This window comes from Phoca vitulina, unplaced genomic scaffold, assembly GCF_004348235.1.
Source record: "Phoca vitulina isolate PV1807 unplaced genomic scaffold, GSC_HSeal_1.0 scaffold22, whole genome shotgun sequence".
Lineage (NCBI taxonomy): Eukaryota > Metazoa > Chordata > Mammalia > Carnivora > Phocidae > Phoca > Phoca vitulina.
In genome coordinates, this window is record NW_022589725.1 from 32,686,549 (window position 1) to 32,700,302 (window position 13,754).

The window sequence follows — 13,754 nt, forward strand, 5'->3', positions numbered from 1 at the left end:
TGTTGAACAATAGTGGAGAGTGGGCACCCTTGACGTGTTCCTGATCTTAAGGGAAAGGCTCTCAGCTTTTCCCCATTGAGGATGATATTCGCCGTGGGTTTTTCATAGATGGATTTTATGAACTTGAGGAATGTTCCCTCTATCCCTATACTCTGAAGAGTTTTAATCAGGAGAGGATGTTGTATTTTGTCAAATGCTTTTTCTGCATCAATTGAGAGGACCGTATGGTTCTTCTCCTTCCTCTTAATAATGTGATCTATCACATTGATTGATTTGCGAATGTTGAACCACCCTTGCCTCCAGGGGATAAATCCCACTTGGTCGTGATGGATGATCCTTTTAATGTATTGTTGGATCCTATTAGCTAGGATTTTGTTGAGGATTTTGGAATCCATATTCATAAGGGGTATGGGTCTGAAATTCTCCTTTTTGATGGGGTCTTTGCCTGTGTTGGGGATTAAGGTAATGCTGGCCTCATAGAATGAGTTTGGGAGTTTTCCTTCTGTTTCTATTTTTTGAAACAGCTTCAGTAGAATAGGTATTATTTCTTCTTTGAATGTTTGGTAGAATTCCCCAGGGAATCCATCAGGCCCTGGACTCTTGTTTTTTGGAAGGTTTTCGATCACTGCTTCAATCTCATTACTGGTTATTGGCCTATTCAGGTTGTCAATTTCTTCCTGTTTCAGTCTTGGCAGCTTATAGGTTTCCAGGAAGGCCTCCATTTCATCCAAAATCTTTTAAGAGGAACTTGAGAATAAAATTGATAGGCTTCTTCAAGGAAAAAACCCAACAGATAACCATTCAATGACTAACACTTGCTGGGTGCTTAACATGTTTTGGGCTGTGCTCTGAGTGTTATATCACTGAATCTTCACAGAATTCCTGTGAAGTATGTAATCCTGATTTTACAGTTGGGAAAACTAAGGTGTAGAAAACTGAGGCAGCTTGGCCAATATATTAGTCATGGTTCTCCAGAGAAATAGAACCAACAGGGTGAGAGAGAAAGAGAGAGAGAGAGAGAAACAGTAAGAGAAAGACAGAGAGAAAAAGACTGATTTACTCTCAGGAATTGGCTCACACAGTTGTGGAGCTTGGCAAGTCCAAAATCTGATGAGGGAGGCTGGCAGGCTGAAGACTCAGGAAAGAGGTGCAGTTCAAGTCTGAAGGCATTCCGCTGGCAGAATTCTTTCTTGCTCAAATGGAGTCTGTCTTTGTTCTCTTAAGACCTTGAACTGACTGGATAAGGTCCACTCACACCGTGGAGAGGAACCTGCTTTATTCAAAGTCTACCTACTTAAATGTTAATCTTTTAAAAAAAAATCCTCAGAGAAACATCTAGAATAATGTTTGACCAAATATCTGCGCACCGTGGCCCAACCAAGTTAATGCATAAATCAACCATCACACTCAAGACCCCAGGACTAGACCCTAAGTTTCTCTGATTCCAAATCCACAAAGACTCTTAACAGACCAAGGTTCATTTTAGGATTGAACTGAGTCCATGTCAGCAAATATTTCAACTCCAATGGGGGGCCATGTCCTGATCCCCATTCTAGGTCCAAGGGTGCAAAGATGTTTTCTGAAATGTGTACCACATAAAGACAAAATATTGTCACTAAAAGATAAAGAGGAAATGATATGACTATGGTCACTTTAACAGAATCTTGCAGAGGTATTAAACTGGATAAAATTGGAACAGAACATTTCTCTTTTGTTAAACCATTTCAATCTGGATTTTTCTAGAAGCTAAATTTTTTACTGAAATATTGTAAGAGAACACTGGACTTTTCATAATATGGCTTAAGAAGGGCAACTCTTTTTCAACAGTTGATGGTCTTTATACAAAAGAATGGAAAGTTGTCATATTTCAAAAAAAATTAAGTCTCCTGCTTTTCTGAGCATCTTGTCAGAGAAGCTGGAGCAAGGCCAAGTTATCTGGAAAGAGGAGTCAATGAGCCCCTTGGAGCTGGAGGTGGGGAGATGGGGAAGCTGGGAAGAATGCCTGGCATGGGGAAGAGCAATGATGGTGGTGAAGGAGGACCTGGAGAAATAGCCAGGTAATGTAATCTCTTCTGTCTCCCCCACCTTCCTTTTAGAAAATTATCTTTGCCCTCCTAATGGCACACAGTAGATAGTCAACAAATGTTTGCCAAAGAAATGTTTGAGTAACAGTAGTTAAGTGCTAAGAAAAATGCAAAAGACAAGTAACATTCAGACCCTACCATGCATGCTTGAAACTGTGAAGCAAATCAGGATCCATATTTTCTTGTGAGGCTCCAGTTCACTCTTTTTCATTGCTGTAGAGTATTCCACTTGTAGAATTACAACTTATTTATCTCTTCTACTGTTGAAGAAGTTAGGGTGGGTTCCAGCTTTAAGCTAGCCTGAACACTGGTGCTAAGCATAGTCTCACATTCCTCCAGGACTAAACTGCTGGACAGTAGAGGTTGTGTATCTTCAACTTTAGTCAATAACATGGAATTCTTTTCCAAGAGATTCTACCAATTTACATTCTTACTAAACTTGGTATAGTGAGACTTTCTAATTTTTGCCAATCTAATAGATGCATAATGATATCTCACGGGGCTTTAATTTGCAATTATCTGATTGCCTGTGAGACTGAGCACTTTTTCACATAACTTGGCCAATTAGAGTTCCCCTTTGGGAAACACTGGTTCAAACATTTATCTGAATTTTGTGTTGGGTCTTATGCCTTGTTCTAATAGATTTGTAAGAGTTCCTTAAATATTCTACATGTTAGTGCTTCATCAGTTATAAGTGTTGCAATGATCTTTCCTAATTTTCTGGTGGGTTTGTCTTTTTATTGCCTTTATCATGTTTTGGGAGTACAGAGTTCTTAACTATAGTGTAGTCAGTTTTATGTCTTTCCCTTTATGGTTAGTGTTTTTTATATCTCCCCCATCCAGATGTCATAAAGATATTTTCCTATATTAAAATTTTTCTAATTTTTCCTTTCATATTTAGGATTATAATCTAACTGGGGTTTTGTGTGTTTTGTTTTTGTTTTTGTTTTTTTTAGTTTTTGGTAGGATATCCAATTTCATTTTTTCCATATAGATAAAGAATTATTATAGCATCATTATTTTTAAAGATTTATTTATTTATTTTAGAGAGCGAGAGGTAGGGAGGTACAGAGAGAGAGAGAGAGAATCTCCACCAGACTTCCCGCTGAACACGAAGCCTGATGCAGGGCTCGATCTCACAACCCTGAAATCATGACCTGAGCTGAAATCAAGAGTCGGAGACTTAACTGACTGAGCCACCCAGGTGCCCCTCTATCAACATTATTTTTAAAAGTATCCTTTCCCCACTTCTCTCCAATGCAACCTCTGTCATTTTTCAAGTGTTTATACATGTGCAGGTCCATGCATATGCATCTTCAAAAAAAAACACAATAATAAGTTCATACTTGTCCTAACATGATCCAACTATCCTGCATACAACCAAAACCTTACTAACCCTTTAACCAGAAGAGGATGCAAAATCCTTGGGTCATATTTACTCTTCTAGATACCCCATAACTTAAATACTACTATATAAAATTAACAATACTTAAATATTATGTTATACAGTCAATGCATTTTATGTTACATGAAAAGAAGTGAGAAGACAAAGATATTATAGACACAAAAACATTCATAACAAAATAAGGAGGAAATACAACAATTACAGTTCTCATTTCTGGATAGTTGATATTCGTAACTACCTGCTTCCACTACCCACTCAGTATTTCCTTTGCCTTCATCAAATATGTCAGTTGGTCTTGGTTCTTTACTTGGTGGGGTGACTAAAACCTTCCCTTCTGAAGGGTCTCGGCCTTTAGCAGTCCTGCCTGAATTGGGTTGTGATTTTCCACTGACTTTCATTCACAAGGTGTGCTGATACTAAGAAATGCCCCAAGAGGTCTCCTATATTCTGAGCATACCCTTTCTTACCTCCACCATGGAGTAGCAGTCCCATTTACCCTGGTAGTCATGGTCCATCACAGTAACTCCCTTCTCTGCCTGAGTTTAAAATGACCTGGTGGCAGTCTTAACTTCTGGTTCAGTGGAATCATTGCCGTGTATCCTGGTGGAAGCATTCCTTGCTTTGGAACTAAGACCTGTCCGTCAGCAGGGTATAAGGTCACAAAAACAGGAGGCACAATTTTTGCTAGTGGGTCACTATGGGTAATAGTGAGTGGTGCCATTTCCTATTTCCACCCCTTGATTCCTGGACTAGCGAGTCTTGGCTATGGGAGAAGTAGCATCATATATTGAATCCTGTTTCAGGGCATATACAGCTCCTGGAGAGCCTTGTCCCAGTCCTGTAAGGTACTGATTGCCACCTGATACTGTAGCAGAGTTTCAAAAAGTCATTCTACTGTTCTATCAAGCCAGCTGCCTCAGGATGGTAGAGAACATGGAAAGACCAGTGAGTTTCATGAGCATAGGCCACTGCAGCACTTCATTGATATGAAGTGAGTTCCTTGATCAGAAGCAATGCTATTTGAAATACTATAATGGTGGATAAGTCCTTCTGTAAGTCCATGGATGGTAGTTTTGGTAGGTGCATTATGTGAATGGAAGGCAAATCCATATCCAGGTGTGTCTGTTCCATTAGGAACAAAATGCTGCCCCTTCCATGATGAAAGTGGCCCAATGTAATCAACCCACCACCAGGTAGCTGGGTGATGCTTCCTGAGAATGGTAGCGTACTGGGACTCTGTGCTGGTCTCTGCTGCTGGCAAATTGGGCACTCAGCACAGCTGTAGCCAGGTTGACTTTGGAGAGTGGAAGTTGATGTTGCTGAGTCCATGCATAACCTCCATCCCTGCCTCCATTTGCCACTTTGTTCATGAGCCCACTGGGCAATGAAAGTGATGGCTTTGAAAGAGGCTGTTTTCTACAGAATGGGTCATCCTATCCAATTGATTATTGAAATCCTCCTCTGCTGAGGTCACCCTTTGGTGGGCATTGACATGGCACACAAATATCTTCATGTTTTTCACCAACTCAGAGAGATCAATTTACATACCTCTTCCCCAGACTTCCTTTTCACCAATTTTCAACTTGTGTTCCTTCCAAGTCCTTGATCCCAGCAAAACCATTGGCCACAGTCCATGAATCAGTATATAAATGCACATCTGCCATTTCTCCTTCCAAGCAAAATGAACAACCAAGTGTACTGCTCAAAGTTCTGTCCACTGGAAAGATTCCCTTCACCAATGTCCTTCAGGATGTCCCAGAAAGGGGCTGTAGTGCTGCAGCTGTCCACTGTTGGGTGGTGCTTGCATATTAGGCAGAACCATCTGTAAACCAGGCCTGAGTTTTCTCTTCTTTTACATTAAACCAAAGCAGGTCCAGCATTTCTAACTCACTTACAGTGGGCCATCTTTTTATCCATGTTTTAGCCAACCAAACAAACTGTCAGAGTCCTTTTTAACACCCCCCCCCCACCCAAGCTGCAACATTCAATACAGAATCCCTGCTCAGTGTGCCCATCTCAATAAATGTGGCCTGACCCAACTTGAGGTTTCTTCTACCATTATTTCACACACTTAATATCCATTCCTACACATACTCTCTGGATTTCTGTGTCTATAAATTAGAAAACTCAAGCAGTTCTTTTGGAAGGTAGTGCACCTCATGGGTCACATTTTGCACCTCACTTTTAGTGGCCTGCTGGGACTTGCGTTTAATTACAGGTTGCTATAGTTAGAATGAATGTTTGTGCTCCCCACAAATTCCTATGTTGAAATCCTACCCCCCAAGGTGATGATATTAGGAGGCGGGGCCTTTGGGAGGTGTGGCTACTCATGAATGGGATTAGTGCCCTTATAAAAGAGACCTTAAAGAGATCTCTCACCTCTTCTTACAGTGAGAAGAGGACTGTCAATGAGGAAGCAGGTCCTCACCTGACACTGAACCTGCTAGCTCCTTGATCTTGGACTTCCCAACTTCCAGAGCTGTGAGAAATCAATTTCTAGTGTTTATAAACCGTCCAGTCTATGGTATTTTGTTATGACAGCCCAAACAGACTAAGACATTGCCTAGAAGCAAAGAGGGGTGGTAAGAGTAGGTCCTGCGGAGAATCAGTATTGTCTTTCAGGGCAACTGCCAGAGGAGAAGCCATTACACTTTCTGCAGGTAATGCAGATTAAATCCCCGCAGGTGGGAATAGAGAGGCTGTTTCTACTGGCAAAGACAAATCAGAATTAGCAGTCTTAAGGCCCCCAACTCCATCAGTTTTCTCACATGTCCCCATTCCAATGTCCAGGATCTCATTCCTTCCCAATCAGTGCCTTTACCTTAATAGCAGACACCTGTGAGGCTGAGCATTCAATGTGTGTTGAAGGTCAGCCACTTCCACAATGAGGTTCTGAGTTTGGCTCTCAGCAATCTCAGCCCTGCTGTAGGTGATAAAGGTCTCTTCCAGGGCAGATAGACACTATTAAGTCATTTATGTGATGCTTGAGTTGGGAAATTGAATCCCTGAGCTCATCCTTTTCTTCCCCTACTTTGCTCAGTGATGTTAGGGGCAATCAGCCAATCTCATTATCTATTTTTTGGTTTGACAAAAATGTTTGAAGTACCATATACATGGTCACCCAGATCCTTGCTTCTTACAAGTTAATTAGGTGGATTAGGATACCCAATGGTGATATTTTGCCAGGTCATGCTGTGGACTATCAGTGCTCTCTTTACTACAGGAAACAGTCATTAGTGTCTTCAAATCTAATCAGATTAGACAGCCAATTCCAGAAGCCCCAAAACCAATTCAGAAAATTCATCCTTAAGATTCTAGTCCTCTAGAACCACTCCTGGTACCAGAATCTGTATTAGTCAAGATTCTCCAGAGAAATAGAAATATATATATATATATATTTATATATATATAAAATAAGGAATTGGCTCATGCAATTAGGGAGACTGTTGAGTCCAAATCTGCAGTGTGAGCTGGATAACCCAGGACCTAGGACAGTGTGGGGGAGGGGGGTGCAGTTCCAGTCCAAAGGCTGGCAGCGTGGAGACCCAGGAAAGCGGATGGTGCAGATGGAATCTGAAGGCAGTCTGCTGGTGAAATCCCTCTTGCTCAGGGAGGCTGGTCTTTTTGTTCTATTCAGGCCTTCAACTGATTTGATGAGGCCTACTCACATTATGGAGGACAATCTGCTTTACTCTACCAATTAAGATGCTAATTTCATATGCAAACACCCTCACAAAAAGACCCAGAATAAAATTTTACCAAATATCTGGGCATTCTGTGGCCCAGTCAAACTGACACATAAAATCAACCATCACAACTATTATTTCAAACATTTCATGTTATTCACAATATTCTATAAAGACAATGAGGGAAAGGAAGCACTTGGTAATCCAGAGAGAAATAGTAGGCAAAAATTTCTCAAAGATTCTTTTCTATAATTACAATATTAATAGAACTTTAACATAAATTTATGAATGTTTTAAAACACTGGTTTCTATATATTTCATATTATTCTTCACACTAATATAATCCAGATGTCAGCTGGAGGCCTTTCTCTGCCCACAAGTCTAGGCAAAAATGTTTTATTTCCAATGCTTATAAATTCTCCTCACTTCTGCTTCTAGAGCTCTGCTATGTTGCCTAGCCCTACGGTTTTAGACAACAGTGACCCCAACATGAGACTCATCCTCTTTTTTGATTTAAACAAAACTGACACCCAGACTGAGTTTGGTATATTTTACTGGAAACCCTGGGCTGAGAAAGGTATCTCAGAACACAGCTCATATCCTCCTCCCACATTTCAGGTTCCCTCTCCTCTCTGCCTTTTACCCTCCCTTTTTCTGCCCAAAATTTCAATTTTTGTACCTCTTTCATGCAAAGCAATTTTAGCACCCAGTGAATTAGTTGTGTACTTCTCAAATGCCATTACTGGTTTGTTTGTCCCATTTCCTTTGCAAGGGATAGGAACTTAGCCCAAACCAGCTTAGGGCAAAAGAAGAATTTATTGGTTCGTGGAATTAAAGGACAGGTTTAGCAACCAAACTGCAGGAAGAGGGATTTAGCTGTACTCAAAAACCACCGGGAGGCGCCTGGGTGGCTTTGTCGGTTAGGTGTCTGCCTTCAACTTGGGTCATGATCCTGGAGTCCCGGAATCGAGCCCCATGGTGGGCTCCCTGCTCGGAGGGGAGTCTGCTTCTCTTCCTGCTCCTCACCCGCTTGTGTTCTCTCTCTCTCTCTCATTCTGTCTGTCTGTCTCTCTCTCAAATAAATAAATAATCTTAAAAAAAAAAACCACTTAAAAAAAAAAAAACCAGGAACTAAAATCTGCTTCTTTCTTTGCAGCCTGGAAACAAATCCCATTCTTATCTTTCAGGTTTCAACCATCTGGGAGGGGTACCTTAGCTTCCTTATGGTTCAAAGTTCAAAAATGCTGGGCAAGGACTCTTAGTGACCTAACTTACCCAGCTGTCCAACCCCCCATATGATGTGTGTGTGTTCATATAAGAACACAGCACCTCCCAAGGAAACCAAATACTTGAGGAGGAGGAGCTGTTTCCAGGAGAAATGAGGGGTTTCACCTTAGACTTTAATAATTTCAGCTGCCCTTAGGGGAAAATCAGAGGGGGAGATGAACCATGAGAGACAATGGACTCTGAAAAACAAACTGAGGGTTCTAGAGGGGAGGGGGGTGGGAGGATGGGTTAGCCTGGTGAAGGGTATTAAAGAGGGCACGTTCTGCATGGAGCTCTGGGTGTTATACACAAACAATGAATCATGGAACACTACATCAAAAACTAATGATGTAATGTATGGTGATTAACATAACAATAAAAATTAAAAAAAATAATTTCAGCTGCCCTTAAGTAAAATATTGGATAACAATTTCTCTAATTTCCACAAGTTTAAGCAAAATGGCATCAGATCACAGAGGAGGGGGCAATGAATATTGCATGCCAGGTAGCGAGGAGAAATACTTCAGAAGCCTCTTGAGGTGAGCCTTTAGGATTGAGTGTGATTTGTCAAGCCAAGAAGGGATTCCAGGGAGAGAGACTTCCAAGCTTGAGCAAATGGACATAAATACATCCTCTTCCAGACCTCTCTTTTTATACTCTGGGAAAATATATTTGAAGCCACCACAAAACAAAGGATAAAAGCATCCTTTTAGTGCAAGGATAGAGGATTAAATGATCTTTAGTTGGACTGAAACACAAGCTGTGTGAATAAACAAGTGAGTAAATCCCCCTACAACTTGACTTTCTCATATGTTACATAAAGATGTAATGGTACCTTAAGGCTCAAGTGACGATTAAATGAGATAATCCCTTAGCCAATGCTTTCACACATAATAAAGGCTCAAAAAACCCGCTAGACATCGGCGATTATACTCATAAATGTAGCTGGAAATTTGAATTAAATGCTAAACGCCGGCTAGATTCCATTTTTTAAGTATTCATAGTGAACTCGTTATGCAAACCAAACATCGTGAGGGCAAAATATTTAAAAGTACTCCTTTTAATAGACCAGATACGTACAGTGCCACAAAACCGGGAGAAACCAGGAAACAGAGCTAACGAGTGGCTAAACCCATTCTAAACATGCTCTGATTTTGTGAATTGAGACAGGTGAGAAACAGTGATAAACCTACAAAGAGCTCCCCGGGGACCTGCGGAGCGCCGGGATTCCGCTACCCCGGGTAAGCTGCGGCGAAGGCATAGCTCGGGGACCCACACGACTCAGACGCGCAGGAGCACGGACTCTGAGTCTGGCCCCACCTACAACGAGCACGCCATGCCAGGCCCCGCCAGCCCTCCCCACTTCGTCCGCAGCAGAACCCCGCCCCCGCCCCTCGGCCGGTCGACGTCCCCGGCGGCGCAGTCGTGACGTCACTTCCCGTCGCCGGCGCGCACGTGGGAGGAAGTGCCGGTGCCCGCGGCCGCCGCTCCTGCTCGCCTCTTGTTACGTTCGTCCGCCCGCCGGGCCACTTCCTCCAGCTGGGCAGCCGCAATGGGAGTCCCGGCTTTCTTTCGCTGGCTCAGCCGCAAGTACCCGTCCATCATTGTCAACTGCGTGGAAGAGAAGGTGAGGAGCCGCCTCACGGCCGCCGGCTAAAGCCCGGTGCTCGGGCGCATTTAGGCCGCGGCCCTCGGCGCCCGCCTCCAGCCCCGGGGTCACCGTGCTGGGTCCCGCGCCGCCCTGTCGGCCTGCGGACAGCGGCGGTCTGACACGCGGTTGGGCGCCGGCACCCGGAGTCGGGGCCCGGGAAAGCGGGCGGGGCGGGGCGAGGGCCGAGAGGGGTACGAACTCGCTTGAGGGCTGTTCCTCCCTGGCCCGCTTTTTCCGGGACGGGAAGGCCCCGCCCACGGCTTTGTTTCCTCCTGGCACCGCGCGTTTGGGTTTCGGAAGAGTCTTAGGCTTTTGAACCACTCCCGGCCCGTCCACAGAGTTAGTTGGTTAGGGCTGCTCAGATGCTGATCCTGGACTTTAACAACCTTATAAAGTAATACCCGGCGGCGAGCTTTTTTGTTGTTTACCCCAGTGCGAGAGGCCATTTGTTGCTGTAGTTAGATTCGACGGCAAAAGCAGCGGTCTAGGGCAAGATAGAAGTCTGATAAGTGCCCCCTTGTCTAGGTCCCCTACTGTTGGACAGCTTGCTTGTTAAAATTTTCGGAATTCCTGGATGCACTCGAACAATACACTTTGTTGTTAGTTTGTTAATACATATATAGACTTTTGCCCATTCTTCAGTTTTGTATTTATCGTTTCCGTGTTTTCAGTCCAAGTTCGATTTTGTACTCTTAATTAGAATTTTTGGATTGGGAAGGTTCAGGGTCACATCTTGCCTCCCACCCCTTCGTTTTTGAAGGAAGTACCCAGCCGTCACTGTGAAAACTTATGTCTTTTGGTAAAGGTGGTGAGATCTTGATTTTTGTTTATTTGTTATCCAAGGGGGGAATTGAAAGCCTTGTTTTGATGGTATTCCCAGTATTCCTTGTTTTTTTCTGAAAGAGAAACTGTTAAACTGAATGCTCATTTCCTTTGTTTTTTAAAACTTTTATCAAATTTAACGTACATCCCATTCCATTTTTACTTTCTAGTGATAACCACTTCTGTTTTGGTTCTATTTCTGAATATCATGCTTATTCCTGATTTATTGGTTTTGGGTCTAGCTGTGGATTTCTAGCTATGATAGAAGAGGATTTAGTCGCTCATGCAATCTCCCCCCCCCACACACACACCAATCCTCCTAATAATAGTACATCGCTATCTTTATTTTTTCTAAGGGTAAAGTTGATAATTTTAATGTGCCTTTATTTTTTATTGTATCTTCTATATAAAGATCACTTGACTTTTCACTGTCGAAGCTTAGGTATTAGCTTTTCTACTCCGGCTGCCCTTACTCTTCACCTCAGCTCGTCAGCAACACTCTTCCCTTGTTGGCATCCAAAATTTAAATTGTCAGGGCGTTGGCAATACTGATTTGTTTTAAAAGCTAAAAAAATTAGGGGCACATGGGTGGCTCAGTCAGTTAAGCGTCTGATTTCAGCTCAGGTCATGATCTTGGGGTCCTGGGATCAAGCAACGAGTTGGGATACGCGCTCAGCGGGGAGTCTGCTTGTCCCTCTGCCGCGCCCCCCACCCCCCCCCCCCCCGCCCGGCTTGTTCTGTCTCTCTCTCTCAAATAAAATCTTAAAAAAAAAATAAAAATAAAACCTGAAAAAATCAAATAGTATTGTCAGTTATTCTCACTATGCCGATTCAGGTTATGTGCTGCTTTTGTCTTTTTCTTGGTGTTGCTTTTCTTCTTTTCCTCTTTAGGTCGTTCCCATTCCAAACTCCCTCTTGTCTCAGCCTATCAAGTCCTCTTTCTTCTTGGAGACTGCTTCTTGAGGTTTTTTACTTCTATTGCTGTCACACCTGGTTATTTAGGGTTGCTGGAAAGCTGTTTCTTGAGATTTTTAACAATTTCTTTCTTCAGTTGGAAGTACTGTGTTCTGATCATCTTTCTTGGCTTAAATCCTTGGTTTTTATTTTCAGTCGAATTCTTAAGAAGTGCTGTGTGGGATATGAGTTTTCTGAGTCCGTTGTATCCTTGTACACATGAATGGTCATTAGCTAAACGTATTTTGAGTTTGAAAATACGTTTCCCTTAAAACTTTGAAAGCATTGTTCTTTTGACTTCTGTCATCCAGTGTTGTTGATGAGAAGTTGAATGTAAATGTGATTTATTTATTTAACCGACACACTTATGTAGTGTTTAGCATGTACCAAGTGTTGTTCTAGGCATTTTACAGATTTATTAATTCTTCATAACCGTATGATTATTACTATTAGAGATGAGAAAACTGAAGCACAGAGGGGTTAAGTAATATACTTAAGGTCACTCAGCTAATGTCAGAGCCAGTGGAACACCATGGTCTTTAATTTCTGTGTTCTTCTGCTTTCATTCTTTTTGTAGTTGATCTATTTTTCTTTCTGAATTTTTTAAAGATCTTTATAACCTTGGTAGTGTAAGCTTTCATGATTATGTACTTAGATATAGGTTTTTTAAAAATTTAAATTCATTTTGATCAGTACTTGGCTGACTGAGTCTGGAAACTTGTGTTCTTCAGTTCTAGAGAATGTTCTTTGATTTTTTTCCTGACCTTTTTCTCTGCCCTCTGAATTCTGGATACTGGGCCTCTGATTGATTTATTTTTCATTTCTCTCTGTTCTCCCTTCCCCACTCCCCTTTTGCAGCGTTATTGAGATGTAATTGACCTACCCCAAACTGCACATATTTTAAGTGTACAATTTAATAGATACTGCCATATGTGTACATTCATGAAACCATCACCACAATGGAGATAATAAACAATACTCTAAAACATTCCATCTGCCCCTTTGTTATTTCCCCTTAAAGCCCCACCCTGTTGCCTATCTTTAATCAACCGCTGGTATATTTCTGAATCTATAGATAAGTTTTTATTTTCTACGATTGTGTATAAATGGAATTACATAGTAGGCATTCTTTTTTTTTTTAACGTGGTTCAGTTACTTTAATTCAGAATAATTATTTTGAAGTTTATTCATGTTACGTGTAGCAGAAGTTTGTTTCTTTTTATTTTTGAGTAGTTTCTATGTTGTGCATATATTAAATTTTGTTTATTCATTCATCTGATTAAGGAACATTTGGATTGCTTCCAGTTTGGACCATCAGAAAAACCCAAAAAACCAAAAAACAACTATGAACATTGGTGTCCAAGCCTTTGTGTGGATGTATGCTTTTATTTCTTTGGAGAAAATACCTAGGAGTGAAATGATTGAATTGTATGGTAGATATGTGGTAATTTCAAAAGGAAAGATTACCAGACTGTTTTCCCAAGTGGTTGTGCAATTTTGCATTGCCACTAGTAGTTTATGAGAGTTCTAGTTGCTCTGTTTCTTTGCCAACACCTGGTATGGTTAGTTTTTTCAGTTTTAGTCCTTCCAATGTAGTTTTTATCTCTTGGTTTTAATTTGCGTTTCCCTAATGACAAATGATGTGGAGCATCTTTCTGGGTGCTTATTTGCCTTCCATATATCTTCTTGAGTGAGATGTCTATTCAGATCTTTTGCCCCCCCCCCTTTTTTTTAAGAGAGGGAGAGGGAGAAAGGGGGGCAGGGGCAGAGGGAGAGAAGGAATCCTAAGCAGGCTTCATGCCTAGTGCAGAGCCCAACGTGGGGCTCCATCTCAAAACCATCAGAACATGACCTGAACCAAAATCAAGAGTCAACTGCTTAACTGC

The 13,754-nt window shown here is 41.8% G+C and overlaps 1 protein-coding gene and 1 pseudogene across 1 annotated transcript in view; one reads left to right on the forward strand and one right to left on the reverse strand.

Moving 5' to 3' along the window:
• Positions 1-3,608: 3,608 nt before the first annotated feature.
• LOC116641961 lies at positions 3,609-5,369 on the reverse strand (annotated as a pseudogene).
• Positions 5,370-9,892: 4,523 nt separating this feature from the next.
• XRN2 (5'-3' exoribonuclease 2) overlaps positions 9,893-13,754 on the forward strand; it is a 91,133-nt gene continuing 87,271 nt past the window's right edge. Inside the window, exon 1 of the mRNA XM_032419270.1 lies at positions 9,893-10,068. Within this exon, the coding sequence (XP_032275161.1) occupies positions 9,994-10,068 (75 nt within the window). The 5' untranslated portion in view covers positions 9,893-9,993. The remainder of the gene's footprint in view (positions 10,069-13,754) is intronic.